The following is a 14,243-nucleotide window of genomic DNA, read 5'->3' on the forward strand; positions in this document are numbered from 1 at the left end:
GACTTTTTACAACTTAGAAATAATGCTTAATTAACTTTTCAAAGTGTCCTGTTTTTTTTTGTTTTGTTTTTTTTTGTTGTGTGTGTGTGTGTGTGTGTGTGTGTGTGTGTGTGTGTGTTCAACTAGCAGGTTGAAAGTTAGAGGTGTGGAATTCCTATGGAGTGAGAACAAAGGCTACTTTACTTAGCCTCTTGCTGTTTTAGGATGAGGTGCTAAGTGCCAGACTATAGTTTCTGGCCTCAGAGGAACTCAGGTCAGCTACAGTAGCAAAGTAGCTTAGACTTAGATAAGTATACTTTTTATTACTATACAACAACCCTAAATATCTCTAAAGGCAAGTTCTTACTCCCATATCTCATAAGACAAAGTCTTACCCTCCTCCGCTGACGCTCTTCCCCCTCTGCTGCTTCAAGGGGAAATAAGAACAGAAAGAAAACCCCACCAGGACTGGCTCACAGCACAACCCAGCCTCATTTCTGATTTTTAGGAAACTGATTTAAGGTTTTCTCCATTTAGGATGAAGTTGGCTATGGGTTTGTCAAGTATAGCTTTTATTATGTTAATGTAAGTTCCCTTCAGTCTTACTGCATCTGAAACTTTTATTGTGAGCTATACTAAATTTTTCCAAATGTCTTTCCTGCATCTATTGAGGGGATCATGTGATTTTGTCTTTAAACCTTTAAATGGTTTATTACATTTATCAATGACTTACACATGAACCATCCCTGCATCTCTAGGACAAAACCAACATTATCATGGTGGGTGATCTTTCAGAAATGTGTCTCTATTCAGTTTGCTAGTATTTTGTTGAGAATATTTTTTAATTACTTATTTTATATATGCGAGTACACTGTAGCTGTTTTCAGACATACCAGAAGAGGGTATTGGATCCCATTACAGACGGTTGTGAGACACCATGGGGTTGCTGGGAATTGAACTCAGGACCTCTGGAAGAACAGTCAGTGCTCTTAACCACTGAACCATCTCTCCAGCCCCCTTTGTTGTGGATTTACATTTATGTTCACTGGGGACACTGTCCTGTAATTTTATTTTATTTTCTTTTTTTTACCTGTCCCCCCCCCCCCCAAGTAATAGAAGGCATCAGAGAAGGAGATCTAAAGTAATTCTTCTGGTTCTAGTTTTCTAATGTTTTTAAAGTATTGGTTGTAGATCTATCTAAAAAGTTTGGTAGAATTCTTCTGTGAATCTACCTGGGCATTTTTTGAGGCTATTGTTATTATCATCATTATTATTACTACTACTACTTAAACTTGCTTATTTCTTATGAGTCTTTACAAGTTAATGATCTTTTATTGGTTTAGTTTGGAAGAATTTAGAAATTTGTTCATATCTTTTTAAAAATTATTTTATTTATTTACATTCCAGTCTTTGCCCCCTCCCAGACCCCCTCCCACAGTTACTCATCCCATTCCTTCTCCCCCTTGTCTCTGAGAGGGTGTCTTCCCTTTCCCAGCACTACTTGTCATCTCCCCTCCCTGGAGCCTCAAGTATCTCAAGGATTAGGGGGATTTTCTCTCACTGAGACCAGACCAGGCAGTCCTCTGAAGGAAAGGTGGTCTCCAGAAACCAGCCCAACTTGGGATTCATTTCATAGGGAGGGGGCACCAAGACCTGATACTATTACTGATGCTTACAGAAAGGAATCTAGCATGGTTGCCCTCTGAGAGGCCCTACCAGCAGCTGACTGAAACAGACACAGATACTTACATCCAACTATTGGACTGAAGTCAGGGACCCTTATAGTTGAACTAGGAGAAGTATTGAAGAAGCTGAAGGGTAGGGTAACCCCATAGGAAAACAGCAGTCTCAACTAACCCAGACCCCTGAAAGCTCCCAGAGACTGAGCCACTAACCAGGCATCAGACATGGACTGGTCTGAGGCCCTGGCACATGTACAGCAGAAGACTGCCTGTTCATTTCTTTTATAATTTTATCTAATAAAGTTTTTTTAAAATATAAGGTTTTTTAATCTTAATAGGTTTTTAAATAAGTATTTCCCTATATTATTCTGAATTTCCTCCTTCTATGCCATAATGGTTCCATGTTCATTTCTAATTCTATTAACTTGATAATTGACTTTCTTTTGATTAGAAGCCAAGGGTCATTGTCCTTCTTGAAGAACCAGCTCTTGATTGTTGTCTTGTACCATTGTTTTTCTATTTTATCAATTTCTGAAATCTAGGATGCAAACTTTGGAGTATCTGGAGGCCATTGCCATAGAGCTAACTGAATTGAGAAGACACATCCTACACATAGGCATGGCCTTTTCATAGGTTATGACCCCAGACTGAATAAAAAGCAAATGTCTGCATTAATCTCTCTCTGCTTCCTGACTGTGGATGCCATGTGAGCTCCACCTGCCACAGCTAGAGCCACTGTGTGCCCTCCCAGGCATGGTAGGCTGCACTCCAAACTGTGAGCCAAAGTGAACCTTCCTCCCTTAAGTTGCTTTTGTCAGGTATTTTGTAATTCTTTTAAAAAAGAAAAGTAACTAATATACTTCTGTATTAACTTTTGATGTGGAATATCTAATTAAGTATGTCTTACCTTGATTAAAACCAAGGAATTTGAAATTAAATAGACAATTATCAGCATAAGGTGCCCTGGTGGTTGAGTAAATATAACTTGGTTCCAGTGTGACTGGGCATTGGATTCATGCAGAAACCCTGCAGAGAGGTTCTGTCAGCTGAGACTTGAACTAGCAATTAAGAAACAGGAGAATGGAAGCAAAGGTTGACAGTAAAATCACCACGAAGGCTGGGCATGGCAGTGTACTTAGGAAGCAGAAGCAGGTGGATCTCTCTGAGTTTGAGGCCAGCCTGGTCTATGCAGTGAGTTTCAGGACAACCAGGGATGCTTAGTAAGACTCCATCTTTATAAAAAAATCATTAGGATTGGGCACAGAGGAAGAAACATGAACTAAAAATGACAGGCAATGGCATAAGAGTTGACTCACTGATCAGATACGGGGTCTTCGTTGTTACCTCTGCAAAAACAAGAAAACTACAATCAACAGATGTATGATCCCAATTATGGAGACATATTTGACCCATTGTTTGGTTCAGAGCATCTCCTCTGTCTTACAGCTTGCTTGGTGAGTTAGCTCATCATTTACTAAAGGCCCCAGGGAGTGTTCTTAACACCAACTTAGACAAAACAGATATGAGGCCTGACTGGTATTTATAGGTAGAGAATAGTATAGAACCCCAGGTAATTAGTGAACCTCTGAGGCCTCCATTTCCCCTCTGTAAAAAAGAATGATACATGGGTTTTATAAGCATAACACACACAAGGAGCTAATCCATGATAGGAAATAGATGAGCAGTAAACATCAGGTGTTATTTTGAATATTTGGCTCATAGTTGTTTTAATTGATCTTACTAACTTATATACATTGTGCTTTAACAGAGACCCTCAGCTTAGCATCTGCCTTCCCAGCATGCACTGCATCTCATTTCCAACACTAATCTTTTTTTCCATCTTTATTAACTTGAGTATTTCTTATTTACATTTCGATTGTTATTCCCCTTCCCGGTTTCTGGGCCAACATCCCCCTAACCCCTCTCCCTCCCCTTCTATATGGGTGTTCCCCTCCCATCCTCCCCCCATTACCGCCCTCCCCCCAACAATCACGTTCACTGGGGGTTCAGTCTTGGCAGGACCAAGGGCTTCCCCTTCCACTGGTGCCCTTACTAGGCTATTCATTGCTACCTATGAGGTTGGAGCCCAGGGTCAGTCCATGTATAGTCTTTGGGTAGTGGCTTAGTCCCTGGAAGCTCTGGTTGGTTGGCATTGTTGTTCATATGGGGTCTTGAGCCCCTTCAAGCTCTTCCAGTCCTTTCTCTGATTCCTTCAACGGGGGTCCTGTTCTCAGTTCAGTGGTTTGCTGTTGGCATTCGCCTATGTATTTGCTGTATTCTGGTTGTGTCTCTCAGGAGAGATCTACATCTGGTTCCTGTTGGCCTGCACTTCTTTGCTTCATCCATCTTATCTAATTGGGTGGCTGTATATGTATGGGCCACATGTGGGGCAGGCTCTGAATGGGTGTTCCTTCAGTCTCTGTTTTAATCTTTGCCTCTATTCCTCCCAAAGGGTATTCTTGTTCCCCTTTTAAAGAAGGAGGAAGCATTCACATTTTGGTCATCCTTCTTGAGTTTCATGTGTTCTGTGCATCTAGGTAATTCAAGCATTTGGGCTAATGATCCAACACTAATCTTACTCCTCATAAGTTCTCGTGCAGTTTATCTATGAACAGCCTACCATTAGGTAAATTCAAAATGGATCTCCCCTGGTGTTTGCAGCCTACAGTGGTCCTGTCTTTTCTATTTTTCCTTTTTGATGTGAACATGTGTGTCTGTGCAGCACATTCTAGCACACACACTATTTTATTGGTGTGCTTTAACCTAGTATATTCCATTGACCCTCCAACTTTGTCTCATATGTTAATCTTGACCTCCTTATTGGTGTGCACAAGCCCGAGAGAGGTCCTAGAGGGAACAGGTTCACTTTCTCTGTACTATCTAAAACACCCATACAAGAAAAGAGTCAGAGAATACTATTGGAAATGAGTCCCTAATGGCCCAGTTTCTGTTGTATGAATCCTCATGACAGATTCCCCATCTTGCCCAAGGTCACAGAACAAATGATGGAACATCACCGGAAAGTGCAAAGCTGTGACTCTGTGTCATTTCTTACCTTTAGCTTCAAAATAATAATAAGCCATGAAGTTTTTCCCAATGTCGTTCTCGCCTCGGTAGTACACTAGGGTCATCGAGTTGGAGTGAGATGCAAAGGTGACGTGCAACCCACGGCAGGGTTTCCCCAGGGACTTCACGGAGGATGGAGGGCCATCCAGGATTTCAAAATACTCATTGGTGCAGTCGAGGCTGGGGAAGCAAACATCATGAAAACCTCTTAATCTCTTCATCACAAGGCAAGGGGGTATTTGTGAGTCCTGACTTAATTTATAGGGGGAAGAATGCTGGGGACAAGCCCAAAGCCTGTCTGAGGTGTAGACACAGTATGATCACTTTATCCTGTATTTTTCCTCTGAAAATTACTGTCTGAAAGGAACAGAACTTTTAGCATTTGGAAGACAAAGAACGAGGACCTCTATTCAGGACCTGGGAGCTGCTGTGGCCATAGGGTACTTCACAGTCTTGGGCTGACAGCTGATTAAGGTCATTCTACTATTCCATGTTTGAGAAAAAAGTCTAAAGTGAGCAATAGGGTTTGGTCGTTTGTAGGCCTGGTAATAGAATTGCTCTAGGTTCAATCCATTCTGCTTCCCACAGAGATGAGCTTTGAGAGCTGCCTGTCAATACGGATGTGGGCTACAGGTCTGTCCCATTGGCCTAGTGAAAGCCATTTGGTCTTGTCAGCTGCAGTGTTTCTCTGTGAACTTTTGTGTAGCTGTCACCAGTGCTTGAAGCAGACTATTCCCTGTCACCTGCCCAACAGCTGTCATTCCAAACCATCCTTAAGTAAAGCACAGTTCAAGATACATAAATAATGTGGGGTTTTCTTGGGGTTATTTTCAGTATAACGTTAATCTACGAATAATTTCATTTTAATGTATTTACAACACTAAAACCTGAAATTTCCTCAGATTTTGTATATTTCACCAGATAGCTAGGACACATGAAGGGTGTGTGTGTGTGTGTGTGTGTGTGTGTGTGTGTGTGTGTGTGTGAATGGATCTTAGAGGTACTGTGATAAGTGAAAAAAAGTCAGCCTCCAAAACTATATCCTGCATGATTTCATTCACAGAACATCCTTAGAATGGCAACATGTAGAAGTGAAGAATAGATCACGGTTAAGGGACAGAGACGGGCAATCCAAGAAGACAAAGGTGAAAGGGTAGTTAGTTCCTTTGTGTGATGTACCTGGAATGGCACAGTGATTTTGTGATACCATTCATGGGGTGAAACTGTGTGGAACTACTCAACCCCACCATCACACAAATAATTGCATGTAAAAGTTGTTGGGAATTGAATACAGGTTTTGGTCCACTTACCAGTAACACCCCAATATCAATTTCCTGGCTTTGGTAATGTTCTACCTTTGAAATATGCTTGAGAGAGGCATATAGGGCTGAGTATTATTTTTGCAATCTCCTTTTGTGTTCACAGTTATTTCAAAATAAAAAGTTTAAAATGCATGAAGGACTCTTTTTGCATATGAGAATCAGTGCAGGGGTGAACAGTTAAAACGTTGAACTGCCCTGTGTGCTTACACAGTATGTATCACTTACTCAAGAGACGGGAATGCCAGCCGTATACGATCAGAGGTATTTGCCCTGATTTCCCACACACACGTTATGTTGTCATGCATTTCATTCATTGGAGGATTCTTAATTTTTCCAGGTGCTTTGGTAATAACTCCACCACACCGAGATTTTTCTGGAAGAAAAAGGTTATGACAACAAAACTGCGCAAGCGCACCAGTCAACACGCCACCTTGATAGAAGGAAAGTTCCAGCCCACTCTCCCACCCCCAGCTGAAGAGTCAATGGCTCCTGAGGGATGGTCAATTGTATTTAGGGATGAGGCTTCTGATAGGTTGTCCTTCTTCCAGTCCTAAACCTTTGTGCACATAAGAAATACTAACTGGATTCAGATAAGTAGATATAGGGAGGATGGATGGGTGGATGGATGGATGGATGGATGGATGGATGGATGGATGAACGGATGTACGGACAGATGGATGGATGGATGGATAGATAAACAGACAGATAGAGACATTGCCTAAATTTGAGATGTGGATTGGGGGGGCCATAGGAGAAGTTAGAAGGGTGGAGGAGGGTGGATATGGTACAACTACGAACTGCTCATTGTATAAAATTCAAAGAAAAGGTGCTTTAAAGCTTTAGTTTGTATTGTTCAGTTTACTAATTTTATAATTTACACATTTTTCCTTTTCATTTTTTTTAAAAAAGAGGTTTTACTGGTCATTACTTTGTGTATGCACCTTGAGATGTATTGAAATTATAAAATGGTTTAAAATATCTTCCAAACTTAAGCTATTAGCATACATGTATATGAGGTTTGAAACAGCTCTCATCTCTCTGGAAACTTCTAGTCCCCTGCTGGGAAGATGACTATTGATAAGACCTTTCTCTCTCATTATTCCTTAGTTGTGGATTCTATTACTCATTGTTAATCATATCCTGCCCATGAATATCTCATGATCTCACCGAACCAATAAGTAAAACACTGCTTCGGTGTTTCCAGTTAAGAGTAAAGAGCTCCCAAGGACTAAACCACCATCCGAAGAGTACACATGGACAGACCCATGGCTCCAGCTGCATATGTAGCAGAGGATGACCTTGTTTGGCACCAATGGGAGGAGAAGCCCTTAGTCATGCTAAGGCTCAACCCCCTAGTGGAAGGGAATGTCAGGGCGGGGAGGTGGGAAGGGTTGGGTGGATGGGTGAGGGAACACCCTCTTAGAAGAAGGGGGAAGGAGGATGGGATAGGGGGTTTATGGATGGGAAACTGGGAAAGGGGATAACATTTGGAATGTAAATAAAAATTATCTAATTTAAGAAAAGAAAAGAAAGAGTGAAACTGTTTGGGACTTCTGTGTCTGTATGTGATGATGAAAATGGCTGGCCCACCCAACCATCATTTGTTAAAATGATGTATTAAATACCTGCTATTAGGCAGAAAGAAGCTGGCCTGAGTCATATTCCTCTGCATTACTGATAGCATTTTACATCCACCAGTCTACCAATCTGCCCATCTAGTTTTTGTTTTTTAACCTGGTTGTTTGTATGTCTACTCCAATACTCAGTTCAATGGCAGTGTAAAGAGCTCCTATCTAGTCAGATTATCTGGCTGTGTGGGGACTGGTTCTGACCAGCCAAAGCACTTCAGACATCATCTTCATTACCTCTTTATCATCAACTGGTGTTAAGTCTGTGCTATGCCAACTGGAGGGTCTAGAACACAGAAACATAGAGCTAGAAAAAGCATATGAAGAAGAGAGTGTGAAGAAGGGTGTGTGGGGAAAGGGCAAGGGTAGAGAAGACAAGCACGTTTGTCATAGTGGACCCTTCTGAAGTAATGGCTCTGGGTGCTGACTGGCAATGTCATTACATGAATGGCCATGTCGAACCTTCACTCATAGTGCTCTGGCCTTGAGAATGCAGGAGTGGCACCATGTCTCTGTTTGGAATGCCTTCTTTGATTGATTAGACATGAAATCACATCCTTAAGTACCCTGGCCTTTTCGTTGGAATTCTTCATGTAGAAAAATTATAGTGTGGTAACTTAGACCAGGCAGTGGCATTCTGCTACAGTTTCCTCAAAGAATCCCTTCAAGGCTTGAGTGCTAAGGAAGAGGACATCCAAGCACACTGAGCTCTCACCTGGATTCATTGCTCCTTCCATGACAGCCAATGGACGATCTGCCAAACACAAGAAGAACATGTGGACAGCACGTGCCATGGGTCTGCACAGCTGTCCATATACATACAAGAATCATGGCAAGTATACCACCTCAGCCCCTCTCAGGCCTCCTGAATCAGTCTCTAGAGGTGAGATCTGAGCATCAAAGAAAGGGCTTTGTGGTACAATAGTCAAGCAGTGCTGACACATATCTTGCTTAGATCTCACTGTATTAAACTCTTGTCCCCCAGAAAACCTAGATAATTTTAAAATTAAGATTAAGAAAAAAAGACAAGACAATGAAAACCAGAGACATAGCTCAGTGGTAGAGTACTAGCCTAGCATGAATAAAGTTCTAGATTCAAACCCCAGCATTGAAAATAAAAGATTTGTTAAAAACAATCAAAAACATAAAATTCTAGCTCCTAACACTCCCTCTAGTAACTCAAGGGGCTAGGATTACAGCTTAGGATGCAGAAATCAGAAGACACCCCACTTCAGGGGCCAGATTAAGGGCTCAATTGGTAAAGCAAGCACAGGACCCTGAGTTTAATTTCTAGAACCCTCATACAAAAAGCTGTGTTTGGTGGCACACATTTGCAATCCTAGTGCCAAGGAAGCAGATACAGGTGAATCCCTGGGGCTCAGTGGCCAGCCAGCTTAGACTAACCAGTGAGCTTCAGGCTAATAAGAGACCTTATCTTAAAACATAAGATAGACCTTGAGGCTGTCCTCTGACACACACACACACACACACACACACACACACACACACACACACACACACACACACACACAGTTTTCCTTTGACCCAGTGTTGCTAAGAGATGCTGAGTCAGGATTTGAAGATGCAGGGGACTTCTCCAGGCTCCCAGCATCTCCCCTCTAGCAACTCTCGGCTCAGTATCATCCATTGCAGATTATCCTTCCGGATCAATGTATTCCCACCTGGCGTGGTTGACAGCTAGTGGTACCAGCTTTCTCCCTCTCCCTCTCCCCCTCCCTCCCCCTCTCTCTTCCTCTCCATTCCCCCTCCCCCTCTCAGAGCATCCTATCAAGGGATCTCAGGGTCTAATTAGACAGGGAGAGCCTGAGCATAGGAACTTCAGGGAAGATGAGGGAATAGCAGCAACAATGAAAGTTTCGTGAGCCAGGACTGTACCAGGAACAAGACGCAGAGGGAATGGAAAGAGAATTGCCTCAGTGGGACAGTGCTTGTCTCACTAGCCTTTCCCCACTAGCAAGGAAGTGTCTGGCCATATTTTACATTTCAACCACGTCCTACCCATCCATAGGCCGCTGTGTCTATGCAAACCTCAAACCTGACTGAACAAAGTGTTCTCCTGAAGTCTCAGACATCAGTTATCCTGTGTGTAGGATGCACAGTAGAAGAGAAGTGCAGAGGGGCTAGGCCAGCTGACTCTGAAGGCGCCATCTACTCTTCTCTTGGACAACTGAGTGATTATATCTTGTCTTTCTGCTACTCCACTGCCTCAGATCACATGTCAAACCCAGTTTTCAGTAGAAGCTCTTCCCCAAGCTCCCAATGAGCCACACACACAAACATTGTCTTTCCTACCTGATAGTGTGGCTATTCCGTATTCAGCATCTGCAAAAGTGAGGGAAGAAAACATCTGCTGTGAGGGACTGATGTGCTAGTGCTGTGAGGAACTGGAATTCTGATTCGGTGAGGGACTGATGTGCTGGTTCTGTGAGAGACTGGTATGCTAGCTCTGTGAGAGACTGATGTGCTGGTGCTGTGAGGAAATGGCATGCTGGCACATGTTCAGCAGTTATTTTTACACACAATGTGATAATTAGTTTATCTTCACTGTCACCTTAACTGGATTTGGAACCACTTTGCACCTGTCTGCAAAGGTGTGGTTCCAGAGAGGTTTAACTGAAGATGACAGACTATAATCTGATGAAACCCAGGCTGAATAAAACAGGAGTGGAAAGCAAGCACCACCCCCATCTGACTTGTGACTGCACGAGCAGTGAGACAAGCTCACTTCCACTTGCACCACCATGGTGGAATCTGTCCTTTAATTGTGAGCTGAAGCACACCCTTTCTTCCATCCATTTTTGCTGGTATTTTGCTACAGTGGGGAGAACAGTAATCGATACAGGTGTGAAGGGTGTTCTCCTGGGAGGACGGAAGCTGGGCCCTAAAGGGCAGTGGGCCTCACCTGAACAGATGACACTGGCATCTTCACTGTGATCACAGTTGTGGGAGAACCACCCAAGGTGGGAGCACTCCTCCAGGTGCTCCTCATGCCCCTTGCAATGCACGTTGTCAAGAAGAATCTTCCCAGAACCTTGTCCAAAGTAAGCTTCACTCAGGGCTGACACAGCCCGGCCACACCCCAGCTGCCTGCAGATGATGTTTGCTTCTGTAAGGTCCCAGAGGTCATCACACACAGTCCCCCAGACTCCTTGGTAGAAGAGTTCTACACGGCCCGCACAGCTCCCATGGTTGCCTGACAGCCGCACAGGGGCCCAGTCTCCTGGGGAAGAAAGAGAAAGCAGGAAGATGAAGGCCACCTTCTCTGCCCACTGATGGCCATTGTCTACAACACAGCCTCTATTCTTATTTTCCTTGAGCTGCACAAAGCAGCCTATGCAATTACCCCACTGTGTCTGCTCTGTAGAACCTATGGTATTTTCCTTCTCTACACCCTGTTTCAAGACGGCTTCACTGTGAAGTTATTTGCAGAAGTAGCCATCCTTCTCTTTACAGTGTTACACTGAGATGCTCCCAGTGAGAGGCCGGGCTTCTTCTCCCCACCCCACCCCCATCGGCATTATGCTCCAGGCCTTTGGTTCATCTTGGCTGTGAGAGCAGACACACATGGCTTTACTCTCCGAGCATCCTGGAACATCATGTGGACTGGCTTAGGCTAGCATGCTTGATGTAGCTGGTCACTTTGCTCATTTCTGGAGACAGCTAAGGTAAGGGGGACAATCCTAGGATAGGCATCTTAAGCTGACTTTCCGGTGAGACACATGCAGGAGTAAACCAAAACCACAGCCAGCAAGCCCAACCTAAAACAGCAGATCTGCCCAGTAATGTGTAAACTCAGGCAGTTTTTAAAAATGGTGGTTATTTCATACATCTGTGCTTTGGGGGTAGTTTTACATGGCAATGGGTAACCTAAGCATTCCTCTATCCACACTCTCTTTTTAGATAACCTGCTCTACTCATAGCCAAAGGAAGACCTGGGGTCAAGGTCACACATCCCGGAATGGAGTTTGCCTGGTTAGTCTGGCAACTGAGGTTCACATTGATTACAGAAGAACCAATGCATAGCTGCAGGCTCAGATTCCCTTTGGATATTTGGAATATATATATGGTTGAAACATCCCTGGGAGTAGTGCTAAGTCATACAACACAGCTAAATTAGTAGAGAAGTTTCATAGGGTAGTGGCTGATAGTCAAGGATGAGGGTGCACATCTGTAATCTCAGTGCATGGGAAGCTAAGAAAGGTGGAGTCTTACCATGAGTTTGAGGCTAGGCTGGGCTATGGAGTTAGACCTTGTTTTTTTAAAAATTAATAATGAAAAAGAAATGGTATAGCTGGGTCATATGATAATTGGTTCAATAGTAAAAGAAATTTCTCTTTCTTTCTTTCTTTCTTTCTTTCTTTCTTTCTTTCTTCCTTCCTTCCTTCCTTTCTTTCTTTCTTTCTTTCTTTCTTTCTTTCTTTTGAGAAATTTCCAAACTGACTTCCAAAGTACCTGTATTAGTTTACATCCCACCTACAGTATATACGGGTTCCTTTTTGGGGTCCCTTTTTGCCACATCCACACCAGCATTTGTGGTCATTTATATTCCTGTTGATGGCCTGTTCTTCTGACTGGGGTAAGGTGAAATCCTCCAGTACTTTTAATTGTCATTTCTCTGATAGCTAATGATGTTGCACAAAGTTTGAAACAGTTACTGGACACATGTATTCCTTCTTTTCAGAATTTTATATATGCTGCTCAGAGACATTTGCACATCTGTGGTCATGCTGGGAAATGGAATCAACCTAGATATGCACTGATGGGTGCATGCACAATGAATATGTGTGCATCCACACAAGTGGATAGGACTCTGCTGTGAGGAAATCATGAACTTTGCAAGTAAATACATGGAAAGGGAAAGATTGTACTTAGTGACATCACCTAGGCCCCCAAAAGACAAATGCCGCATGTTCTTACTCACATGTCAATGCTAGCTTCAAATCATGTACTCTATGTGCTTACTTTGGAAATCACATGGAAACCAGGAAGTTAGAAGGCCAGTGGAAGGAAGTGATGCATTTAGGGAGCAGGGATAGTAAATTTTAGGTGAATGAAAAGAGAAAGAGAGAATACTGGAGTCATATGGTGGGGAAAGGAAACAAGGGGGCAGGGGAAGTGTTAACAAAAATGAAAAATGCATGAAGAAACTATATGCAAACCTATGTTCTTACATCCCATATTTTAAAATGTAACAAAAGGGGACAGACAGTAGAGCACATGTGATAAGAACAAAAACAAAACAAACAAAAATCAAAATAACCAATAAACAAAAAAACAAATCAAACCAAAAACAACAGCAACAACAGATACAAAGGGGAATACTGGGAGTCAAAGGCTTAAATGGGGATAAGGGAAGTGGGAGTGAGACATAAGAATGTATGAAGAATCCTTGGGACATTCAACTCATTTATAAACTAAATAAAGCACATTTAAAAAAAGAAAGCATTTAAACAGAGGCATGTTGCATGAGTGAACAATCCATATCCAAGAAGACATAGGCTGTTAATCATGCCAGTCATAGGTTTACCTTACTACAGTTATTAGTCAAGGAGACAGCAGAGGCATCCCAAACAAGATGGGCTATTGCTGTTGCTCTTGGTTGTCCATAATAACTAAGAAGTAAGACTCCATTGCTAATGACGCCACTTACTTCAATTGCAGGATGCAGAGGACCCAGCTTTGAACTGACCAGGAAACGTTCTCCGTGCTGGCTAGCTTTCATAGTACTAGCCAGTGCTGGGGAGAAGGTATACCAACGGCCCTAGAGCTGGATCCTGCATATTACAGTATTACCTGCCAGGCAAGACTTGCCCACTGAGGCAATAGTGGGCACTGTTTGGATGTAACCAACCACTCTCTTGATTGGATTTGAGGACTGTTCTGTAGCAGAGAATTTTAATGCCTTGGACTGTAAACATGGTTAAAAACCATGGCCAGTGATAGAATCTATGGAAGAATCTATTGATATTATTTTGCTAAATGGTTATGTTTTTAAACTCCCTTCTAAATGCTTATAGATATAGACTTGTACTTTTTCCAACGTTGGTCAAAGAGGCTGATTGAGGAGGGTAGTGGTTAAAAGGCAGAGATTCATAGCTGTTCAAAATGCTGGCATTAAGTAACTGTGAGTATCACTCATAGGTGAGACATTCAACTCCACCCCCCACAAACACAGCATACACTTTTGTTGGTTCTGTGCAGCTCACTCTGCTCCCATAAGCTCTTTTATGAGTTGTCCCCTATTTCTCTTTCAGCAGCAATCCAGAGGTGTCTGTCCAAGTGAAAGAGCTAGAGTTGGGGTCAATCTGAGGACAGTGGGAAAATTCCACCACAAACCTCTGAGAACAGAAAGACCCCTCCCTTTCTAGGAGGACTAGAGATAGTTTAGTTCCTGGAACAGTTACAAGTCAAACTGTAGAACAAAGCTACCTGTAGCTTCCAACTGACCCCCACCTTGGGAAAGTCTTGAACAGTAAACTGAGTCCAATCTGAAAGTTGTTTTGCTCTACCAAATGCATATAGTCCCCTGCCTAGTTACCATTCTG

The 14,243-nt window shown here is 42.8% G+C and overlaps 1 protein-coding gene across 1 annotated transcript in view; it reads right to left on the minus strand.

Annotated features, from left to right (window-relative positions):
- LOC116893115 (deleted in malignant brain tumors 1 protein-like) overlaps positions 1-14,243 on the minus strand; it is a 125,592-nt gene that overhangs the window by 70,041 nt on the left and 41,308 nt on the right. Inside the window, exons 8-13 of the mRNA XM_032895053.1 lie at positions 10,601-10,918; positions 9,991-10,020; positions 8,393-8,431; positions 6,275-6,422; positions 4,717-4,907; positions 2,978-3,007 (exon numbers count right to left, since the gene is read on the minus strand). Coding sequence (XP_032750944.1) covers positions 2,978-3,007; positions 4,717-4,907; positions 6,275-6,422; positions 8,393-8,431; positions 9,991-10,020; positions 10,601-10,918 — 756 coding nt within the window. The remainder of the gene's footprint in view (positions 1-2,977; positions 3,008-4,716; positions 4,908-6,274; positions 6,423-8,392; positions 8,432-9,990; positions 10,021-10,600; positions 10,919-14,243) is intronic.

The sequence above is a fragment of the Rattus rattus genome, chromosome 2, assembly GCF_011064425.1.
Source record: "Rattus rattus isolate New Zealand chromosome 2, Rrattus_CSIRO_v1, whole genome shotgun sequence".
Taxonomy (NCBI): domain Eukaryota; kingdom Metazoa; phylum Chordata; class Mammalia; order Rodentia; family Muridae; genus Rattus; species Rattus rattus.